Below are 23,358 nucleotides of genomic sequence, written 5' to 3'. Positions count from 1 at the left end.
ATGTAGAAGAAAGTTATGCAAATTTGACACATTTGAGTGAGAAGTTAGTGGCAAGTTAGAAACGTAGAACTGACATTTGAACGTTGAACACGGAGGAAAGGAAATCTGGTAAAAGTACTGTACTGTGAAATAACGACATTTCTGGTAAAAACAACAACATAATTCTTGTATTAAACACCAATATATACGGTATTTAAACCATTCATTTGGTTATTTTTCAGTTCAAAAGCTCACGGTTTACCGGATTTTCTGGTTTTCAAAATTAAAGTTCTTTTTGCCGCATATTTAGAAAAAAAATGCAAAACTAAAAAGTAAATTTAAACGAATAAGTACTTTTTATGCCATTCTCTTAAGTATCATGATAAAATTACCAAGTTTTACTTCATTTACCAAATTGTATTCTATATTATAAAACCATGTTTTATTGTTAGTTTTGCTAACACCTTTACCAAGTGATTAGGTAAAATTATCGAGGTTTTTGGTGTTTCCATAGAGCCAGAAATACTGTAAAATTTATCATAGTTTTGACCATAATTTTTTCTCAATGTACCCATTAAATATTTCTTTTTGCTTTTGTATTTAATCTTTCAAAAGTAATATGTGAAACCCACACCAGTTTCAATTCTGCACAATGTAATAGATTCACTATATGTGTTCATCTTAGAATAATCTCATATCTCATCATAGAATCTTTCTTCCACTTTAATTTAGAAATAGTTATTGATCCTAGCACATAAGAAATCACTCAATCTAAGAAGATTCACATGATAAAGCTTAGTTTATTTACTTAACTTCAATGACAAAATAAAAACACAAATTGTAAATAAATAATTTTATTTTGATTACTTTTCTTTTTACAAAATCCTAATAATAAATAACAGCAGCTTTGATACAAAGCTAAGCACTTTTGAATAAGATAGATTTAGCAAAATGTGCTTGGCGAAATGTAATAAATATAACTAATTTTTACAAAATATTAACAACAATGACTGCGTTTGAAAAAGAATTTACTTTCGCTTCATCCATCTCATTCCAGTGTGTGTACAGCTTCTTATCATTAGTTAGATGACATCCTTTCCAATTTCTTAGAATTTCTTTAAATTTTAAACCTGTAAAAAATAATTCAATGAGATCATAAAATTTAAAAATTATTTTTATCATTATTCAAAATTTTTATAAATTTCTTAAATTAATCAATTTGATTTTAATTCCATAAGAATCTTTGAAAGCTACTTCTGAAATGAGAAGTAGATTTTGAGTAATTTGAAAGAATGCAACTAAGAAATACACTGTAAGATCACGATAAGATCTTTTTTCTCTCTCGGCTATTACCATTTTTCTAGTTATGTTTCTCACCTTTATTTTTTATTTTTCGTTGGCAACTTTTAGTTTTATATTTCAAATCATTCTTAATTCTTTCCTTTCTCTTCTGACAAGTCTTGAAAGTGAGCGCCTGTTTTTGAGACATGTCGACTGTTATATCCAAGTTTTATATTTTTGAAGCGAATGAAGTTTTTAATCAAGTAATAGTATAAAAACCCAGATGGTTAAAGTTTGATTTATATAATACCAGTGTGTGTTTATTTAAAATATATTCTGCTTAAGATTTCTATTTTGAGAAATTATTAAAAAAGTATTCTGAATCAAATTTAAGGATATTTACAAAAACAAACGATATTGCGACATTTTCCTTATTTTCAAAATCTGAAAAAGTATTCTTGTTATCATAAGTATTAAATTTGATTCAATTTTGATGTTAGACATTTTACAATGAACAATGAGAAAAATTGACTGATTTTATATTTTTAATAATTGCTTTGAAATATTTTTATCTTCATTGTCTTGAATATGTGTCTGAATATGTGTCAGTCTTAGAATAAAACGATGAAGTATATGAAAAAGTATTCAAAAATAAGGCTGTTATTATAATTATTATTAAAAAAATTTAAGAAAGTCAAAGTTATTCATTGTGAAGTTATTCAAAGTCATTCATTCAGAATTTTTTACGAAGATGTAAAATGAACGTTAAAGTAAATAAATTTAAAATTCATTTAGAATAAAGATGAATTTAAGAGATTAGAATTGTTTTATTTTCTAAATTTAACTTATAAGAGCCCAAAATAGTTATTTGTGTAAGAATAATATAGTTTTCACCAGATTATAATAATTTGTTATTCAATGTAAATTTTTTTTTAACTAGATTAAAATAATTTAGAATATACCTAATTAATAATGTCCATATCCATGTCGTGGAGCAGAGTATGATGGTTGGTGGTGGGCTGGGTTGGCATGGAGTTCAACATCAGCGGGGTTTTGGCTTTCGGTTCCTGGTTCGTTGGTCTTGACAGAGGCACGGAAACCATGTCCATCAGCTACGTAGTCAACTTGTCTTTGGATTCCATGGGCATCAACGTAGCTGTAGCTTCCTTGAACGTTGCCGTGTCCATCTCCGTGCTCTTGTCTGGTCTGTTTGAATTCACCATGGTCACCGGCAATGTCGTATCCATATTGGTATGGGATGGGCTGATGCTAAAGTATAGTAAAATAAATATTTATAATTTGATAAAGATCGTGCAGAACTATGACGTAATCAGTGACGTTATTTTATCAGTTTCGAACTGTACACTTAAAACTGAGTTTGAGAGAGATCACTTATACAATGAAAAAGTTAAAAATTGTGTTTATGCTACAGTTATTTTTCTGTTTAATCATTATTATAAAAAAAATATAAAGTGTAAATTTTGCAAGAATGTATTTTGCATTCTTCATCTGAGATAAAAATTGGAAATTTGAATTTTTTTATCAATAACATTTATTTATCTATAATTTTCCCTGAATAACTTAAGCATATGCCTTAAGGATATTACCCTTAATATATACGATTAATTTAAATAGAGTATTGGTGTCATATAAAATAATTAAAGTAAATTTCAGAATTAAAAATGCAAATAGTGAAATACTGGATATAATTTCGGTTTTACCAAGCTAACATGTGTCACAATCTCTTAAAATTATTTTTGAGAATCAGTAAATATAAATTATTTCATGAATGTACTAAAATAATAAACTATTAAAGAAAATGAAATGTAACAGTAAACTTGTATAAGGTTTAAGTAGATGTGAAGCCTCTAATTAAGATTTCAAATATATAGTCAAGATTTTGCTATAATAATAAAAACTTAATTAAATGCCAATGGATTTCATTAGGCATTGATTCGTTGTTAAAATGTAATAAAATATATTCCCAGGAATAAATTATTTCATCTTCTATTAATACATTTCTAAAAAGAACTTCGTTTATGATCTTTAAGAGAACTCGAAATATTCTTAGAAAAAAAAAGAGAGATTTTCAAATCTAAAAATTAATTAAGTCAAATAGAAAAATCATTATTTTGTATGAGTAAGAAATTTTATTTTTCGGTTTTAATTTATGATTATTTATTAAAGAAAGTCTACTTACGTGTGGTTCAGGTGCATAACCATGTCCATGTCCATAGCCGTACTGTGCTAAAGCAACGGCGGCGAGGGAAGCAATGAGAAGTGCCTGGTTTTGAAGAAAATTAAACAAATTTAATTATATAATATAATTGTATAATAAATGCAATAAAATGCACTCGGCAAGAAATATCCATTGAGATTGACGGAAGATGTTACTGGAAATAAGATTTCCGGATGGTGAGATTTTGCCATTTGTAACGAAGTTGCCATAAGTTTTCGAAGTCATATTCGTCCCAATACCTGATTCAGAAATATTTTTCTCTTTGCAAGTCAATACATCGAATCCAATAAGTGTTTATTGATGATACTGAACTATATAACCTAGATACCTATTTCTCTTATGTAGCACCATAAACTCGGGCACTTCTCTACTTATTGGTAACACCATAGTTATTATTCTTTTTGTTAGATTGCCCTAAGTAATAATTTAAGTAAATTATGTGTTGAATAGTTAGCTATAAGTTAAGTATCTATTTAGAATAATTTTGTATTTCTATCGAAACTTAGTTTGCAAAGTAATTTTTTAGATTTATTTTTGATCCTTTCTAAAATGGCTGTGGAAATCTTTACATAAACGTTGCTGTGGGGCCGCATACTGCCTGATTCTCAAGTTACGGCTTGAGAGGAAGTAGTATAGCTCGTTATGGAGCAATGGAATGATTTTTCAATCCTATCTCACTACAGAGATGGAAATAATTTTAATACTTATGCCGCCTACTACGCTGAAATGTCCGAAACTCATACTTACAATGGATTATTTGATTTAATGCCTGATATACAGATTTTAGATCATTACTAACATTTAATATATAAAGAACTCACACAATATCGCGAAAATCTTTTGAAAATAGTTACAATTAAAATCAAATTACTTTCGCGCAAGCAAAGCTAGACAGTGTAAAAATATGTGTAATATATTGTTAAGGTGTTCGGAATAGAGGAAGGAGTTGAAGAATTTATATTTAAAAGAGTTTATATTTTTCATTTTAATTGGAAGTTAATTATCAAGCCGGAAGCAACTGCATTCATATTTACAATGGGAATCAAAATATATACAATAAATATAACATTAATAGTTATAAATTATTAATATTACATCCATTGAAGTTAATATATAAAATATTTTAACGATATTCACGTGACTATTATTGAACTTTTCTTCAGAAAAAATTTAACATGAATCAATAATTGCGAACATGAAATTTTAAAGCATTTAAAGTTGTTAAAAGTGTTAAAAATTTATTGAAAATTTAAATGTTGTATTCTATAACATTATTGTAAAGAAATATAACAAAAAGAGTTAATACTTAATGTTCACTGAAGTATTAAGTTAAAATGTTCACTAAATGTATATTTCAAAACAGTCATTTTTACATTCAGTACCTTTGACATTAAAATCTGCTATATATTTAAGACACAATTTTAAAAATAACGAACAAAACTTATGAGATACTATATACTTACCTTAAACATCATATTGAAGTTTAAATGAGTGTTGTTTTCTTAATGAAAAGAAAAGTAGTTTTACGAGCAGAACGATTCGAATGATTTTCACTCCATTGATCAAGATGTTTATATACCACTTCGGAAACTAAAGAAAAATAGTAAACTATTTAATTTTTTCTTTTTGATCTCGTGACATTAAAGTGGGGAACTGTCACACCCTATTTTGATAAGGCTGTTGGGCGACATTTTGTAGTCCAAATTGAACTTTTGAACAGACTGGGGGAGAATTGGAATAATCGAGGAAATAACTTGTCTGAAAGGGGGAAAGTTTATTGATGGGTAGGTGTTAACGGTAATTAGACTACTACTTTCGATTTTAAAGAATGAAATATTAATTATGCATTAAATAAACTAGTTAAAATGCAGTTGTTTTAAACGTCAAGATTTATATTGTTTATCTAAACAGAATATGCATAAAATTAATAAGACAGCTGCCGCTTTTAAAATGCTAGGAAGTTAATTATTGTTTTAAATCAACTATGCCTATACAAGATAACCAATGCAAAAACTAAGGAGATATGAACTAAAATTCATCTCTAACAACTGTAACACGAAGTAATTTTAATTTTAAAAAAAAAATTCGATCATGCTTAGAACAGTTTGGTCTAAGAAGGACCGAACGTTTGGTAATGTTTGGACTACGTTTGGTCTAAACAAGCTTAGAACAATTTTAACTTGAAATGCTTACATTGATGAAAAAGAAAATTTTATATTTTTGTAGAATTTTATTATAATTTTTTTTTATTATTTAAAAATTTATACTTTAAATTACAGTTCTCGTAGTCATTTTGTGTGATATTGGTTCTGAACTTATATTTGTGATCAAAAATATAAAAAAAATTGAAACTGTCTTTTTGTATATTACTTTTTTACATTAATTTCAATTATATTAATTTATTTGTCACTAACTTAAACATATTGTTTTTTGAAATTTTGAATATAAATATAACTTGTATATAAATATATATATCTACTTTCAGAAAGTTTCTTGTCCAGATGAAGATAGCTTGATTTTGTGCTATCTATTAATAACACAAATTTACGTTTAATTCCATTATTTGTGCTCTATTCAAGATATCTTATACATGCGTAATTGATACAGAAAATTAGGTTTATGTCAGGTTTTCAGAAACGTAAGAGAATCATAAAAACCAAAAAGGTATTTCACATAGAACTGAATAAGTTTTGAGCTTTTTATTTATTCAATTAACTCAGCTTTGAATCTAAACTTTCCAATTGCAAACACTTATAAGTTGTGTGACAAATATGAATAAAATAATATTAAATATTGTAAAGTGCAAGCACTAATTTATTTTGACATTCGAACCATTTTGTTTGCCCATATCTCATTTAAAATGCATTTTTATTTTTGAATTTTTACACTTAAGCATAAAATCTTTGGTATTTTATATCTTAAAACTGTGATGTAATACTTATCCGAATTTGATGTCGAAAAACTCTAAAATTTATGTGAATGATTACTTTATTTCAAGTCAATACCAAATCGGGCGTTTGTACACATTTCAAACTATGTTGTTAAATCTTAACACCACTAATCGGTAAAGCTTGCACTAATTAGCAGCTCGTTGCTGTGAGCTCCGTGAGTTTGGCGGACAATAAGTGTTTACTTAAGTTATTTAATTAAATTCTAATATGAAATGATAGTAATGCAAGTTTTAAACGTATAACAACTGCTTTTGGACCATTATTTGTAGAAGGTGAATAACTCAAAAAAGGTAAATAATTCAAAAAATGGCGGACTAGAGGGCGGTTTCTTTACATGAAGTGTACTTCTAGTCAATTATATCTAGTCGGATATAATTGACCAACTCGTCATAGCGCATTTTATACCAAGTAAGTGTCAATCCTTTTTCTTGATGGAGTCAGGAGATCGATTTACAAGATATTTTATTTTATTTTATAATCACCGTTGAACAGGTGACCCAATTTTGGGTTTAAGAGTATTAATGTTCAACTCTGTAGCTTTGTAATTTTGAACCGAATTCAGAAGATAAGGGAAATCCAGGATCAAGTATTGAAAGAAATTTGCCTTCGTGAAGGACTTTTTGATGGAACTACTCTGTATTTAATTACGTGGAGAGGAAAACCACGAAAACATCCCACCATTAGTCTGACGGCAAGGGGACTCCAATGAACCGTCTACCACTGAGGGTAATTTATGTCAACTCTGTGGTTGATGCGAACTGGATACGTAATTCGTATCGACCAGATATCACTGAGATTCGAACCCGGTTCACCCCACTGGAAGACGAACGCTCTATCCCTTGAGCCATTACGGCTCTTCAAGAGATTTGTCGAAAATGTGAGTCCCTGTAATTTTTGCTCTCTTCGTAGTCTTACTTTACATTTCTAACTATTGGTATGGAAATTAAGTTCCCACAGTTTTTTTCTTCTAAAGTTCAAAATGGGTGAGCATTCGATTTTCACTGCTAGTTGTTCTCTTGTTGTTTGATGTGGATTTTAATACTAAAGCTAATTTAATTGCTCCCCTTCGAATTCAACTTGATCCCAAGAAAGAGGTGCGTCTTTGAGGTCAAAACTTCCATTTAAATAATTGGTATATCAAGCTCGGTTCATTTTTCTCAATTTCATACTTCATTATAATCATATTAAAATTAACATAAATTATCTAAAAAAAACAGAGATAACGGTAGTTCGAAGCATTCTTTTTCGAATGATCAAAAACATTAAGACAAAAATATTTGATTTCATGCGGAATATTTAAAAATATAAAGAAAACTGTTGGAAATTATTTATCAACGCAATAATTAAACAAATTTAAAAAAGACAAATTTATAAAGTAATTCTTATAATCATTTATAATTTTGATTTAGTTACTCATTAAAGATTGAAATCTTTTTAAATGTTAAAATATAATCATTTTTTTCTGAATTTTGAATTATATAGAGGGAGGTTAGATAAATCCGGATCCTTATGGGTTCTTTTTTTTTAATAAAACTCCATGAATGAAATTTCTTAATTTATTTTGAGAGAGAAAATAGTTATTTATCTAAAAGAAATATTTAATGTGAAATATATATTTTGGTGAGTAAATTAATTACTTTTCAGGAAAAGTTAAATCCCGATTTTATACGATCTGGTCAGATAAAACCTAGTATACGTAGAAATAATAATATTTTTTTTTATAGAAATATTTATTCATAGCAACATATACATAAAAAAAACCCTTCTACACTGAGAAATATAAAAGGATTTCTTTTGAATAGAAAATGAATATATTTCGAATTTATCGTAAATTAAGTCACTTGACCAGGTCGAAGAACAAAAATCACACTGTAAAAAATTCCGAATTAAGTCACGTTAAAAAGTGTAGCTTTTTACTTTTCAGCACTTTGGAGGAAAATACTTTTTATTGTAAAATTTTTACGGAACTAAGAATGTGATATACCGCAACTTTTACAGTAATATTTATTAAAAGATCACTGAAGTCACTGTAATTAAATACTGTAAAAAATAGGATATAAAATTTTACGGTGAAAATGGATTTGACGGATAATGTGCTAGGGATGCCAATATTTTTTACAACAAATTGATCCTGAATTTTTTTATAGTGCGCAAATAAAACTTCGTATACGCACTTTTATACTTCAGTAATTTACAGTTGAAATATCCAACCTTCCAGTAATTCTGAAGAATTTATTGAAAAATGTACGAAATTTCATGTGTTTTTTTTTTAATTGCATTTTTTGCTTTATACTGAAAATAATAGACATAGCAAGTGAAAATTCGCTGAACAAGCTGTGGATGCGAAGGAAAAAACTTTTTTTTGTAAATCTAAAGAAAAAACTATTTGTAAGCTAGATTTTACCAAAATTAAAACATTTCAATTCTTCGAAGTATTACTTTAACTTAACAGTTCATGAAAGGGTGTGATTTAATTTCTGTAAAGCTCATTAATATGGCTGTTTTCATAACAAGTACAGTGATTGCTACATCCAAAATAAAACTAGTATTAATTTTGATTTCTAATTTCAAGTGTCTTGAACAAAGATTTGAGACAGAAACTGCTAAGAAACCTTTATATCTCTTCCTTTTTAAACGCCTCTTCCAAACGATTTAAATGAACTTTTTAAACGATTTTAGGATCGTGACTTAAATTTCCCCTTTCCCCCAGTGCCGGCGGAAGACGTCGTCGGGCCCCGGGCGATACCGAAAACTAAGGAATATATATGGGTCATTCTCACGAAAACTGTCATTTTTCAGTTCATAAAATCCCAAAAAAGTAAAGTGAATAAAAGCTCTGAAACTTTTTATATTAATTGAAATATGTAATGACATTATAAAGAAAGTATATATCCTATAAATTATACTTAATATTTAAATTAATTAATTTTTAAATAATTAATTTATAATTAATTAATTTATAATAATTAATAATTAATTAATTTAATAAATAAATTAATTAATTTAATAAATTAATTTATTAATTTTTTAACTTATTTTTCAAATTAATTAATAAGTAAATGAATTATTTTTACTATTTAAAAAGTGAGGGAATGACACTAATAGTGAGGGAATGATATTTTATTTGAATACATGCTTTTATCTAAGTTACATCTACCTAAAGTTCGAAAATGATAACATACTAAGTATATCTAATATTTATTATAATTTAGTCTTATATATTTAATAGTTTTTACAGGTTTGGGAAATAAAATTGGCTGGCATGATTGAACAAAAAATTTTTTAATAATATACTCATCTTGAATCATTCTCTCACTTCAGCGTCATTCCCTCACTTTATACACAAGTGTGGAAATGACGAATTCAATAAAATTTAAAAATAACAGTTAGGCCTATTGAATTTCTGAAGTTAATCACATACAGTTATATTCATATAAGAAAGCAACACATAATTATCCACTTTCTCGATGAAGTTGTATTTTATTTTACTCTAAAAAATGACATAAGGGAATGACAAATGTAAAAAATTTTACCTGGTTTGATTCATTCAAATTTATTCCACAGCAAAGCTTCTTTAAGTTGAAGATGGAAACATACTGCAATTTTGTTCTATGATGCCAGTTGTTAACTTCTGAAGTTTTTATTAAAATATTTTTATTCTAAAAAGATTGCAGGTGATAAGAACATTGTTGTGAGGGAATGACGCGAAACACTGGGGACAAAGTTTAAAATAGTGCTGTGTTAATATTTTTATCAGAAATTCAATTTAAAATTGATTTTCTGAATTCTATATTTCAGTATTCTGAAATAAAAAACACGAATTTGTAAAAAAAATTTTTGTATTTCAGAAACAATTTTTTTCTTTTTTTAAATCAGCAGTGGGGACAAGTGAGGGAATGATATATTGGTATATTTCAATTACCTAAAATATATAAAAAATAAAAATTGATAATTTTATTTTTATTCTTTTGTTAGCTTGCATTCTGAAGGACACTTTCCCTGAATTTTTTTTCTTCGTAAGCTGTAAAACAAGCATAAAATATACTGGGGACATGAAAATGACTGTTTTTGGGAGAATGACCTATATATATATATATATATATATATATATATATATATATATATATATATATATATATATATATATATATATATATATATATATATATATATATATATATATATATATATATATATATATATATATATATATATATATATATATATATATATATATATATATATATATATACAGAGTGTCCCGAAACTACCGCATAAACTCTGCACAGCTAGATTCCTCGTTGGGAGTACATAAGAAATGCCCAAGGAAGCGTTCCTGTACGATCCATAGTTTGCGAGAAAAATACGAGAAACAATGTATGACAATGCCGGTGCAAGAAAAAACACTTTATTGAACATATGAACAGCAGTATACTATGTACAATTTAAAGCAGATGTTCAAAGTGTCCGCCGTGCATGTCGAGGCAGGCTTGAGCACGCCGCGGATATGTCCAATAAAGTGTTTTTTTCTTGCACCGGCAGTGACGTCATACTTTGTTTTTCGTATTTTTCTCGTAAACTATGGTTCGTACAGGAACGCTTGTCTGGTCAGTTTTTATGTACTCCCAACGAGGAATCTAGCTGTGCAGAGTTTATGCGGTCGTTTGGGGACACCCTGTATCTATCTATCTATCATCTATATATATATATATATATATATATATATATATATATATATATATATATATATATATATATATATATATATATATATATATATATATATATATATATATATATATATATATATATATATATATATATATATATATATATATATATATATATATATATATATATATATATATGTATGTATGTATATTTAAAAAAATCCTTGAATTACCTTGTTGATGTAGTCATAACGCTGCAGAGAAACGCATTTTTTAAAAATTTCAAATGATAATATTTCTGTCAGATAATTATAAAATCTATGTCAATTCTAAATATTGATTAAAAAAATATGAGAACAAGATAAATTGCAATTAATGTACTCAAAGTTAAAACTGACAGTTCAATTAATGAGAATGTTATCTCAAGTATTCTAGATGTAATTTATATTATAGGTAATATTTTTAATGAGCATAATCTTTTATGACACACAAATTTATAAGCATAAACATTAAAATATATTTTTTCAGTGCTTTAGCAGTCACAAACAGTTTTATAGACTCTCCAAAACCAGTTGTTTTCGTGGTTTCATTTTCGATGGACGTTATCTTTGTAATTTTCATTCAATAGGGCGTTATTTTGTTAAAAATTATTTTGAAAATGAAGAATTTTTGTTGTCGATTGCCGTAAATCAATTTCTTTTATGCATTTTTAATGATATTTTTCATGCATTTATAAACTCATTCATTCATTCGACGATTCACTAAAATCCTTCAATGTCCTTCAATGATTCGTTCATAAACAAATTCACTGCTATTTATTAATTGTTGATTCGTACTAATTCTCCTATTCACTGATCCATTTATTGGCATCCTTTCTTTTCTCATTCTTACTTTATTCACTCACTGTACCTAAAATTGTTCATGATGACAGTTTTGATGACGAAGTGAAAGGTATACTTGTAATAAATTGTTTATGTAATACAAAATCTTAAAAATAAGATGATATTGACCTCGTATAAAACAAATTAAGAACTGACAGTCTTTATTGTAATATTAAAATATTCAAAGATAATTCCTTCCAAATAACTTTTGGAAAATATTAGTTATTCTCGACTCAGAGTAATATTGGTATATAAAAATGAATAAATTAAAACCTACGTGCTATGCTAACTACTACAATAATAAACATTTGGGCGATTCCACGAAAAGTGGTCCTGAGTGACTAAATTTTCAAAATTATCGTAAAATCAAAAATGACACAATTTCGGAATCTAGAAGATGTACATTTTTTAATAGTTAAGATAGTTTTTTGAATTACAAAAAATATTTATGTGAATTCTAACAAAAGGTGGAACACTATGAATTTTAACAGGAGTTCTCTTCTTTGTTATGTTATATTCCAATAGAGTTCTTAAAATATTAAAGAGCAATAAAATAGTTTTTAGTAATAAATATAACTATTTTACTCTTTTATCATTGTTTAATGTATTTTTTTAATTTGGCCTAAATTTTTTTTGCTTGTTTGAAAGTCGATTAATCAAGATAGTCTAATTTCCCAGTAACACACGTAACATAATTTTGCATTTTTTTCTGTAAAATCTTTAGTAAAAAAGAAAATTTAAAATTTTTTTGTTTTATAAATTAAGAAGGCAAGATATGCAACGGAAAAAATTCTCGAATTAAAACTGCCAATAGTTAAAATTTTATAATTAATTTTATTCAAGGTAACACACGTAACGAAAAGTTACGCGCGTTACTGTTATGTGTGTTAGAGGTACTTATACACTTTAATTATTTATTTATTTTCAATAAAAGATTTAAATCATGTTCGGACATTTTTTATAACCGCCGAGCAACTTCAATGCCACAAATACGGAATTGTAAGATTGTGGTTTTTTGTAAAATCAGGTCGGTATAAGCATTAATAAAAAAACAACATAATAAGACGATAATTTTGAAACTTTTGGAAATTGTTTTCCCAAACTTCTATTTGTTATACGTTTCTGTTTAAGTAGAATATTTCGACTGTATTTGCTAGATTATTATAAAATGGATAAGCTTAAAATAGTGTCCTTATCTGGATTTAAAAGAATAAGAAGATGAAGAAAAAAAGAAAAGAGAATAAGATTCTGCACTTCAAAGGAAAGAAAATAAGGAAATAATGAAAGTTAGACTTGAACTTTCAAAACAGATTGATAATGATGTAAAAGGTTCACCACTAAGTATTTCAGATGAACTTAATTATTAATAAATGCATTTTCTTCAAAAGTTATAATTGTTTATACTATGCTTGTATTGAAACAAGAGCTGGTTCTCTGGATTATTACGGGGAAAAACGGGCAATAATTCGAAAGAACTATCTAACAATGTTTCTAAGAGACGCTTATACTGATTTTTGTCAGTTGCATCCTAAACATTGTTTAATTTTCCGTATTTAGTGCTTTATGACTAAAAAATTTATTGCTATTGTAAAACTTAGAATCAAAACAAATATTATGAAATTTTTATTCTTTAACTGGAAGGCTAAAATTACGTTTATGACAATACATGGTGATGGTAGAAGTATTTATGTATATAAAGTAAAATAAATTTTGGATCTAATTGTTGGAAGGGTGCTTCTGATACTTACAAAAATTTCTCATTGCTTGTTACAGGTTTCTAACCATCATTTATTGTAGTTTGGTAACGATGAGAAAAAGATGGAAATAGCTCACAATAAAAAATATATAATGGCAAATGTGCAAGAAGAATGTTTTGAAATAACTCTTGAAAATTGGACTAACTTTCAATAATACGTAAGAGTTAAAAGAATCCGAGGTGATACTTTCCAAACAAACATATCTAGCATTAAAACCAGGGAAATTCAAGTTGACTTTGCAATGGCATATTCTTTTGAATATCAAAACGAATTTCAGTCAGCATTATGCTATCCAGCCACAGTTCCGTTATTCACAGCAGCTGTTTCCTTAGACGATACTCTCCTAAAGAGTTTAAAATAGAGTCCTTTACAATATTTTCCTAAGGCAAAGACAAAAGTGAAACAATGTCTACACTTTTATTTTAAGACTGTTTAAAAACGATTCTACTTCAGAAGATGAGCTAACAGAAACCTTCTATAGTAATAAGTCAAGTTAAGAATTTAAAAACAAATATATGGTTGAATTATTTCATATTTTGTCAATCAAAATATAAAAAAAGAAATTAATTTGGAAATATTTTACGATATCACATGCAGAAGTTCTTTCTATGGGATAGGTGTGTAGTACAAAATCTTGAAAGCGAAGCAAAAAGCAAAGTTATTTATATCATTGTGTTGCTATCCAGTGCCATTTATTTGCTATCCAGTGTTGTTTGCAAAGCTAACCAATCAACTCATGCCTAATACAACAGTATTATATATTAGCCAAAAGGAAATAAAGATATTAATGGAAAAGATCAATACATGGCAACGGTAATACAAAGCATAAAATCTATGCATAAGTATCGTTAGATACTTGAATAAGATGCATAGATGCACATTGTGGCACACAAATAGTCAGTAAGTCAATTTCTGTTCCCTCCTGATCAGAAGTGCGCCTATAACTGAAATTAAAACGACATATGCTCTATCTCGGGAACATTATTGACGCAAATGCACATGCTTGTAAACTTAAAATGCAATATTTACATAAAATAATTGGAAAATATGCATATTTTTGTTTCCAAACAGAAATGATTTTGAAGGAATAGATTTGCCTAAGATTTGCTATGTTTTACTCTCTAAACCAGTATAAAGAAGGGCTACAACCATCTTTCCAGACCATTAACTATTTTATTTGCTAAAATAAATTGTTTTTCTTCTGCTAAATTAAAATAAATAAATGTTTTAGTGCAACATTTATGACTTCTCAGTTGAAATATTCACAGAGGGTAACACACGTAACGTTCAATTAACACACGTAACGCACCAATTTCTCCAAAATAAAGAAGTTCAGAAGAAGAAATGAAGAAGTAAACACAGCTTCGATATTGTATCTCTCTATAAAAGAAAATATCTTAATTTTTTGCCTTTATACTTCGCAGAATTAAATGAATATATTCAAAGTTTCAAATATCTAGCATTATAAAGGGTAACACACGTAACAAAATTTCAGAATTTTTTTTTTTCAACATCAAATTAATTTGTGCCTTCAATCTTCGTTTTGAAAACTTACAACACATATAGATTTAACAACAAATTAAGAAAAACATAAAAAATATCTAACAAGTTTATTATAATAAGTGTTAAAGTTGAAATATGTCGTGTAAAAGTAACACACGTAACGAAAGAATCGCCCATTTAGATAAATCAGATGAATAGAAAAGTTATTGAGCCCGCTATTAGAAGATATTTTTTGAGAAAAAAGTCTTACTTCAGCTTCCCAGAAAAATCTTTTAATAATTATTTTAAATACATATCATAGAGTAAAATACGTAAAATATTGTAAATGCTTATAAATGTTTCTTGTTGTTAACTTTACATTTACTAAGATCTTGGTAAGTATTTAATTATTTTGGAAATTAACCTTCTTGTCTTGTTTCTAAAAGTTCCAATATCTCAAAAAACCCAGTCCAAGACCAGACCAAACCAAGATTTGGGTAAGAAGCTCAAATTTAAATTACATTTTAAGACGAAATAGAAGTATGTTCTACATAAAATGTAAATATTTGTTTCAGAAAATTCACATTATATTAAGAGTACTGAACCATAAATCTCTACAGAAAAGATCCTCCCTGAAAAATACGAAACTCATTCTATTCAATGCCAAACGAGTGGTTTTTCTGCTGCACACTCTTCTTTACATCTTTAGTAAAACTTTTTCTTAGAGAACTTTAACCAATAAAAAAAGTTAACCTAAGAATATATAATTTGCAAAAAATAATATATAAATATATAAGAACACTTTAAAAAAGGAGGAAATAAATAATTTACGGAACATTACTCTGGGTTTTGTTCGGCACCACCTTTACCTGTCGCTCCGGGCGGAGCTCCCGCCCCTCTCACCGGTACTGCTTTCACCTTCTGATTAAATTTTAAGGCTAATTACATAAACGGCTCTGGAGCTATAAGTGAGACACACAGGCAAACATTTCAGTTTATTGTAATCGATCGATAAAATTTTTAAGCTATTTTTTTAGGAGAGAAGTAAAAATAATAAATTAATTAAAATTTAACGATGTTTTTTTAATGGATTAACAGAGGATCTACAAATCTATGATGAATAAGGAAAGTGAAATGCTATATGCCAAGCAGAAAATTATATCAGAGTTCTTATCGAAAATTATTTACTTATTTGTATTGAGACAAACGGTGTCTTTTTTTTTCAATTAATAAAATTAATATATTTTTCTTTGGGTGTGCCTGTCTTCATTTATTTGAAAATTATTGCCAATTTAGATAACTTCCGCTTAAGATCTGAAATAATAATTATGTCTGAAAGAACTTCTATGATATCTGATTGATTACTAAGATTATATTTGTAACCTATTTAGGAATATTGAATTGAATAATAATTCCGTTTTCTAACCAAATGGGAAGAATTTATGAAGAATCAACAGTCACACAAAGACAGCCATTATTGATTATATCTCGCACGGAAATAGAATATTCGCGTTTCTAAATTTTGCATACAATAGAAGGTGCGCTTTTTTTCCTTTTACTTTCTTCTCCGCATGTTTTCAAATCAATTAAGAAAAAATGCTTCTATTTTCAAAGTTTGATATTAAAGATTAAGAAAGGCAATTATTCAAAAATAGTAAAGAGGAAAAAAAATATTGATTTTTCTTTTAAACTGTGAATCGTGATTTGCAAAAATTAGTTTTGGTAACGCGCTGATTACAATTTTTGTTCAGGATTCTGAAAAAATATCTATATAGGACTGTGATAATGGAACAACTTGTATAGATCTTAAATTGGAGAATAGTTTATATTCAATATTGCTTTTTAAAGTTTGTGTGTGATTTGAAAATTCACAATATTTTTCTTTAAAAAAAAAGTAGTTGAACAACTCATTCGATGGTAGTAAAAATTCGACCAAGTGGAATTCTTATTTTTGATTTTCTAAACACTATACACGAAAACTGATAGGAGCCAAATTCTCATCGCAAGACAATTTGGGGGTTAAGAACTTAAAAAAAGGGGAAAAAAAAACTAGGCAAGAAATGTAAACAAACAAATACTTTTATTTGTCTATAAATCTTTTTCATCTTTAGATTGGTGTCTGTAATGAATGAAATATGAATGAATTAAATTATTTAACTCTTTAAGAAATTATTTTGAAATTTAATAGTATTCTTTGCTGTATCGCTTTAAAATCAAGTATAATATTCTTTTCCACATTTCTTCTCCGCTCTTCTACTTTCTTAATTCGTGGCACCATCTATGTGTGGTTTTAGCAAGAAGTTTTTTTTCTTCCGCGATGTTATTTATTCAGTTGATTATTTCTGTCATAAATGTAGAAATATTTCCTTAATTATGGTATTCTTTTTTTTAAAGAAAAATTGAGACATTTGTAGTCTTTAAGTAGCATGGTTTATAAAATCATGGTTTATAAATACATATCAACAATTTTTAAAGAAAGTTTGGAACAGGAAAATGTAAAACGATGAACTTTTCTCAGTAATCATTGATATTATTTAATATACTGTTAAAAATTCTGGATCAGATTGCGGTGAAAATTACCGGCAGTCATGAGGATGGTACTTTTAACCATAAAATCCATATTATCGGAACATATTACGGTCAAAAAAATCTGATCAATTGCAATTTTTACAGCAATAATTACGTAAAATACTGAATCACTGCAATTTAATAAATATATTGTAGAAATTACGGTATGATATATAACGATAAAAATAGATTTTACGGATGATCCACCCAAAGTTCCGGTACTTTATAGCGTAATTTAATCCGAAATTTATAACAGTGTATTTTACAGCGAAATTTATTACATTTTGAATGTTCAATATTTGAGTACATTATTTAAAGTGACAGAATTTTTTACAGAGAACGTGTACATTTTATAAATCTTAAAATTGATAGCTTCAAATCGTCTAAAGTGTCTCGAAATGTGCTTAACTTAATAAATTACAGATGAATTCTATTGCTGAATAGTATAGGCAATAAATATATGACACAATTGAAAATAAATTAATTTATTGAACTAAATATTTACAAAATAAGGTGATAAGCCATAAAGCTGTTTTTGTTTTCATACAAAATTAAAAAATTAATTCTTGAAGTGGATTATAAAAGAAGGATTAGGCTTTATGAAATAAATAGAAGTGTTGATCACACGTGAAAATTCCACACTAAATGATCCTATTTTAGAATAGCATAGAATTCTTTTGTAAATTGTAAAATCCTAGATGATTTATCTGAAAAGAAAAAAATATAATTATTAGATATATTTTACTATAAAATTCAAACAATATTCCATTTTAGAACTCTTAAATGTAAAACAATACTGTAATAATTATAAAGAATATGGAATGAATATTTCTTGTGTTTTAAATACAGATTTTATTTAATGATTCTGATTTTCATATTGCTTTCATATACTTAATGTTAAACTTTTGCATGATATTTAACATTGCTATAAAACTTTTAGTACGAGGAGGGGATATTTACTCTATAACTGTTAAAACACTAAAGTGACTATTAGTGAAATTATGTATTTTAATCATATTTTATTTTTGCATGTTTTTTCTAGTAAAATAATCCTTCAATTTTGAAAGTAGCAAAATAAAACATAATCAGATTTAATTGAATGCATAAGATATCAACTTTAAATGGTATTGAAAACTAATTATTATGATTTTATTTAAAATTTTCTATTAAAAATTTGAAAAAATTCTAATAATTTCAGTAAATTTAAGAAAAATAGTAAATTCTATCATATTACATAACTTTGGTTCATATTTTGAAGGCTAAATGCTATTAAATAAAAGCAATTTAGGATTTAATTTAAAAATATTAGTAATAGAATTAAATCATTTTGTGTAAAACATAATACCTGAAATAAAACTTAATCAATTTATATAAAATTTACTCAATTTTTGACAATTTTTGCAAAGATTAAAATTATTATGTAAAAAATGCAATCAAATGATATAAACTCAAATAAATTAATAATCAACTTAAAATATAACTCATCAAATTAAAAATTTAAATAAAATATTTAATCTAATTATTTTTGAATTTTAGATTAAACTTAAAAAATAATGGTTTTATTGAATAAGTGCAGAAAAATTTTCAACATTTTGTTAATTGTATAAATTGATAAATTCAAAAATATCTTTTGGTAAAATTGTTTAATTATCACGTTCTACCTCTCTGTCGGAATTTAAGTCTAGTAGTACGAACGTACAACTATTTCTTCGACCGAAAGTTGAGTTGTTTTATAGTTATGTGGGGCCTTAGAATCTCACCAGAAACTCTTTTTTATCTTTAATGAAAACAGACTGCAAAAAATAATTTTAAAATAATTAATGAAATAAAATTAATCACTAAGATCATAAGTTTGATTTCTAAATTATTGCACTAGTATAGGTTGTTTACATTAAGACTGTTTATAGTCAAACGCCTCATGTTAACGATAAATAAATAAATAAATTTTGCATCGAAATCTTTTATAAAATGCTTGCGTTTCTATACCTATACCTATTATATACCTATACCTATTATATACCTTTATATATTTTGTGTTCATACCTATTTAATAGTGTCCGTATCTTGGTGCAGAGTAGGCTGGTTGGTGTACTTGAGCAGGTTGGGCATGGAGTTCAACATCAGCGGGGCTTTGGTTGTCAGTTCCTGGTTCGTTGGTCTTGACAGAGGCACGGAAACCATGTCCATCAGCTACATAGTCAACTTGTCTTTGGATTCCATGGGCATCAACGTAGCTGTAGCTTCCTTGAACGTTGCCGTGTCCATCTCCGTGCTCTTGTCTGGTCTGTTTGAATTCACCGTGGTCACCGGCAATGTCGTATCCATATTGGTATGGGATGGGTTGAGCCTAAATTGTAGACATATATAATTTATTTAAGAAAAACTAAAAAGTTTGAATCAGAATCTTTAAAGTATTGAAATATCAAAATTAATAAGAATTTAATGGGGTTACTTCGCATTTTGCGATCAAATATCTCATACCTCAATTTTTATTTTATAAGAAAGTACAATTATTAACGATTGTACATTTTTTCCTCGATATTTCTCCTTTTTTGTCTTATATCTATAGATTCTATTCATCTTTATTTAGACTATATTTAATCTAATATTCAAAATATTATACTCCAGAAAATATACAAAATAATATAAAATAATATTTAAAAGTAATTAAAAAATTATATTTAAATTTCACAGTGTAATTAAAATTAATTAGCGATATACATAAAAGCACATTACACTGTAAAAAATTCCAGATAAAATTTCGGTAAAAAGTACCGGCTCTCAGGGTGTGGATAATTTTTACCTTAAAATCCATTGCTACTGGAACATATTACTGAATAAAAAATCTGATATACCTAAATTTTTACAGTAATATCTGTTGTCAAATTATTGAATCACTCTAATTAAATCAATATTACTTTAAAAATTACGATATATTTTCTAAAAAATGGAACAGGAAAAAATGGATTTTACGAATGATGTACCCAAAGTGCCTATACTTTATACCATAATTTTAATCTGTATTATTGATAGTGTAATTAGAAAAAATCATTAGAAGTAAATTTAATGAAATTTCAGCTACGAAATAAAAAAATTTGATAAGAATACTTACGAACTATTATCAAAGATCTTCGGTTAAAATTACCGAGCTTTTTGTTGTTCCCATAGAGTCAGGAATACGGTAATTATTAACATATTCTGCCAGTTTTAACTATATCTTTTTTTCAGAGAGTGTAAGTCCATTTTTTATAATTGTATTTGAACTTTTTACTCGTTGCTCTTCTAGAACTATACCTTCCGTTTAAAACTCGGTACTTTTATTCCAGTATTTGTACTTTACTCGCTACTAAAGAAAAAACTCTTTACACTAATGCTCAACTGTGTTATTTTTCCTTCAACAATTTTTAACTCTTTTTTTTCAACAAATATTCAAAAAAGTATATTTTTTTCATATCTTTAAAAATATCTTATTCAAATAAAGTAAGTAATTAGGAAATGAAATTTTATATTTTTGAATTTAAAACTGAAAAACTATACTAGTAAAGTGCAGACTAGCTTTAAAATTTAAATATAGAGATTTTTTTCAGTTCTTTAAGTCTATAGCTTATCAACGTCCGCAACGTACATTCCGAATATAATTAAAACTTATTAAAAATCCTACAAATAATAATATTTTTATACAAATTCATGAAACATGGAATGAAAATCATAAAGCAAACTTACGTAGTCATCATGATGACCGTATGCAGGGGCGTGACCATAGCCGTATTGAGCTAATGCAACGGCGGCGAGGGAGGCGATAAGGAGAGCCTATTAGAAAAATATGTTTTGCATTAATAATTAAATCAGTTATGCCGTATTAAATGCTGATCAAATGTTGAATAATTTTCTTACAATTTTTTTTCCTTTTATGTCTATGTATTAATAAATACATAGTGTATTAATAAATGCATGTATAATAAATGCATGCATTAATAAATGCTATGTATTAATAAATGCATGCGTTAATAAAATGAAAGCAAATTTTACAGGAATACAAAAAAAAGTAACGGATATTTTTTTCAAAACTTTCAAGTGAGAAATGAAAATAATAAAACTTGAAAAACGCAGTTAAAATTATTTTTGAAGAAGGAAACTTTTAATTATAATAATATTTCTAAAATTTATTATCTAAAAAATTGCTTTAGCCCTTTCTTAAAAATGGGACGCTGTTGTCCCTCAAATATATATATTTTTTCTAAAGCACTAATTACAATTAAAACTATTTTTTGGTATTTTAAATTATAAAAAAAATCTAATAGTTACTAAAATTATTACTATATTTATTCTAAAATGTGAAATCTAAAGAAAGTAGTTTAAATTGCTTTTTTATTCATAATCATAAATTCTTCAATAATTGAATTCGTAAATTAAAGAAATTTCAATGATAAACAATTGTTTCTCTAAGATCTAAATTACAGCAAATAAGTGTGATTTTGAAAAATTATTGCTTGGAAGTGTTTATAAAATTAAAATTTTTTACCTTTAACGTTATCCTAAGAAAATTTTACCTTTAACGAAAAAAGGACACCGTTGTCTGAGGCCGTATTTCATAATCAAAAATTTTTAAAATACTAAATACAATACTTTTTAACCTATTTTGGCCTTAAATTAATACAAAATAATGAAAAAAGTACGATAAATATGCTTCATGAAAATTCTGCGTCAACGGGCTGAGAAAACTTATTATTATTACTATTATTATTATTTTTATAATAGTTTCTGAATAAAGAAACATTACATTTTAGTTTGTAAAAATATTGTGCAAACCTGCGAATGTAGTATACTAAGTAAGCAAACTATAGTAAACTATAGTAGCAAACTATAGTATAAAAGCTATAGTAAGTAAACTGAAAGCTAATTGCCATCATTGAAATTATTTATTAAATTTATTTTTTCAGACCGTTTAATTACGTATTTTAAAAATCCATTTTTTAAAATCATGATAAACCTTACCTTGAACATCATGTTGTATGCTTAAGAATGTTTTTCTAAAGAAAAGATAAACTTCAGAGCTGTTGAGATTGAATGATTCTGAGTCAATCGTACGAGAGTTTATATACCTACTTGAAGCAACAAAAAATTTAGAAAATAATTTGAATATTTTGATCGTGATCTTGCGACAGTTAATTAGGTAACGTCACACCCATATTTCTCACAAGGCCGTCAAGCGACCTTTTCCAATCCAGGTTGAAATAAAACTATAAAATTCGAAATAACATATAAAATTATTAAAGAATCAAAACGAAATATATAAATTTACAATTTGAATATCTTTGCACTAATTCAGTAAAATATATATTTATTTTTTCATTTTATATACCTCGCAGGTTGATTGTTTAACTTTCATCCGATTGATAAAATTAACATGTTTTGTTTTTGAAATTATTTATTAAAATAAAATATTTATCGTGCAATTTTATAAATACCCAAATAATATATTTCAATCAAAGTGAATCCATATAAATTTAAGAGCTTTAACTCTTATGTTTGTGATATTGATGAGAGTAT

At 26.8% G+C, this 23,358-nt stretch overlaps 2 protein-coding genes across 2 annotated transcripts; both read right to left on the bottom strand.

Moving 5' to 3' along the window:
• Positions 1-817: 817 nt before the first annotated feature.
• LOC147813911 (cuticle protein 10.9-like) lies at positions 818-5,220 on the bottom strand. The gene is made up of 4 exons (XM_087159633.1): positions 4,963-5,220; positions 3,461-3,544; positions 2,223-2,529; positions 818-1,109 (listed from the first exon to the last, which is right to left on the bottom strand). The coding sequence occupies exons 1-3, from the start codon at positions 4,972-4,974 to the stop codon at positions 2,227-2,229; spliced, it is 399 nt and encodes a 132-aa protein (XP_087015759.1). The 5' UTR covers positions 4,975-5,220; the 3' UTR covers positions 818-1,109; positions 2,223-2,226.
• A 13,057-nt stretch (positions 5,221-18,277) lies between these two features.
• Positions 18,278-22,919, bottom strand: LOC107438980 (cuticle protein 10.9). The gene is made up of 4 exons (XM_087159632.1): positions 22,804-22,919; positions 21,532-21,618; positions 19,852-20,155; positions 18,278-18,515 (listed from the first exon to the last, which is right to left on the bottom strand). The coding sequence occupies exons 1-3, from the start codon at positions 22,813-22,815 to the stop codon at positions 19,856-19,858; spliced, it is 399 nt and encodes a 132-aa protein (XP_087015758.1). The 5' UTR covers positions 22,816-22,919; the 3' UTR covers positions 18,278-18,515; positions 19,852-19,855.
• Positions 22,920-23,358: the final 439 nt, after the last annotated feature.

The sequence above is a fragment of the Parasteatoda tepidariorum genome, chromosome 3, assembly GCF_982258835.1.
Source record: "Parasteatoda tepidariorum strain Cologne lab strain chromosome 3, Ptep-v5.0, whole genome shotgun sequence".
In the NCBI taxonomy this organism is placed as follows: domain Eukaryota; kingdom Metazoa; phylum Arthropoda; class Arachnida; order Araneae; family Theridiidae; genus Parasteatoda; species Parasteatoda tepidariorum.
This window is presented reverse-complemented; position numbering and strand designations above follow the sequence as displayed.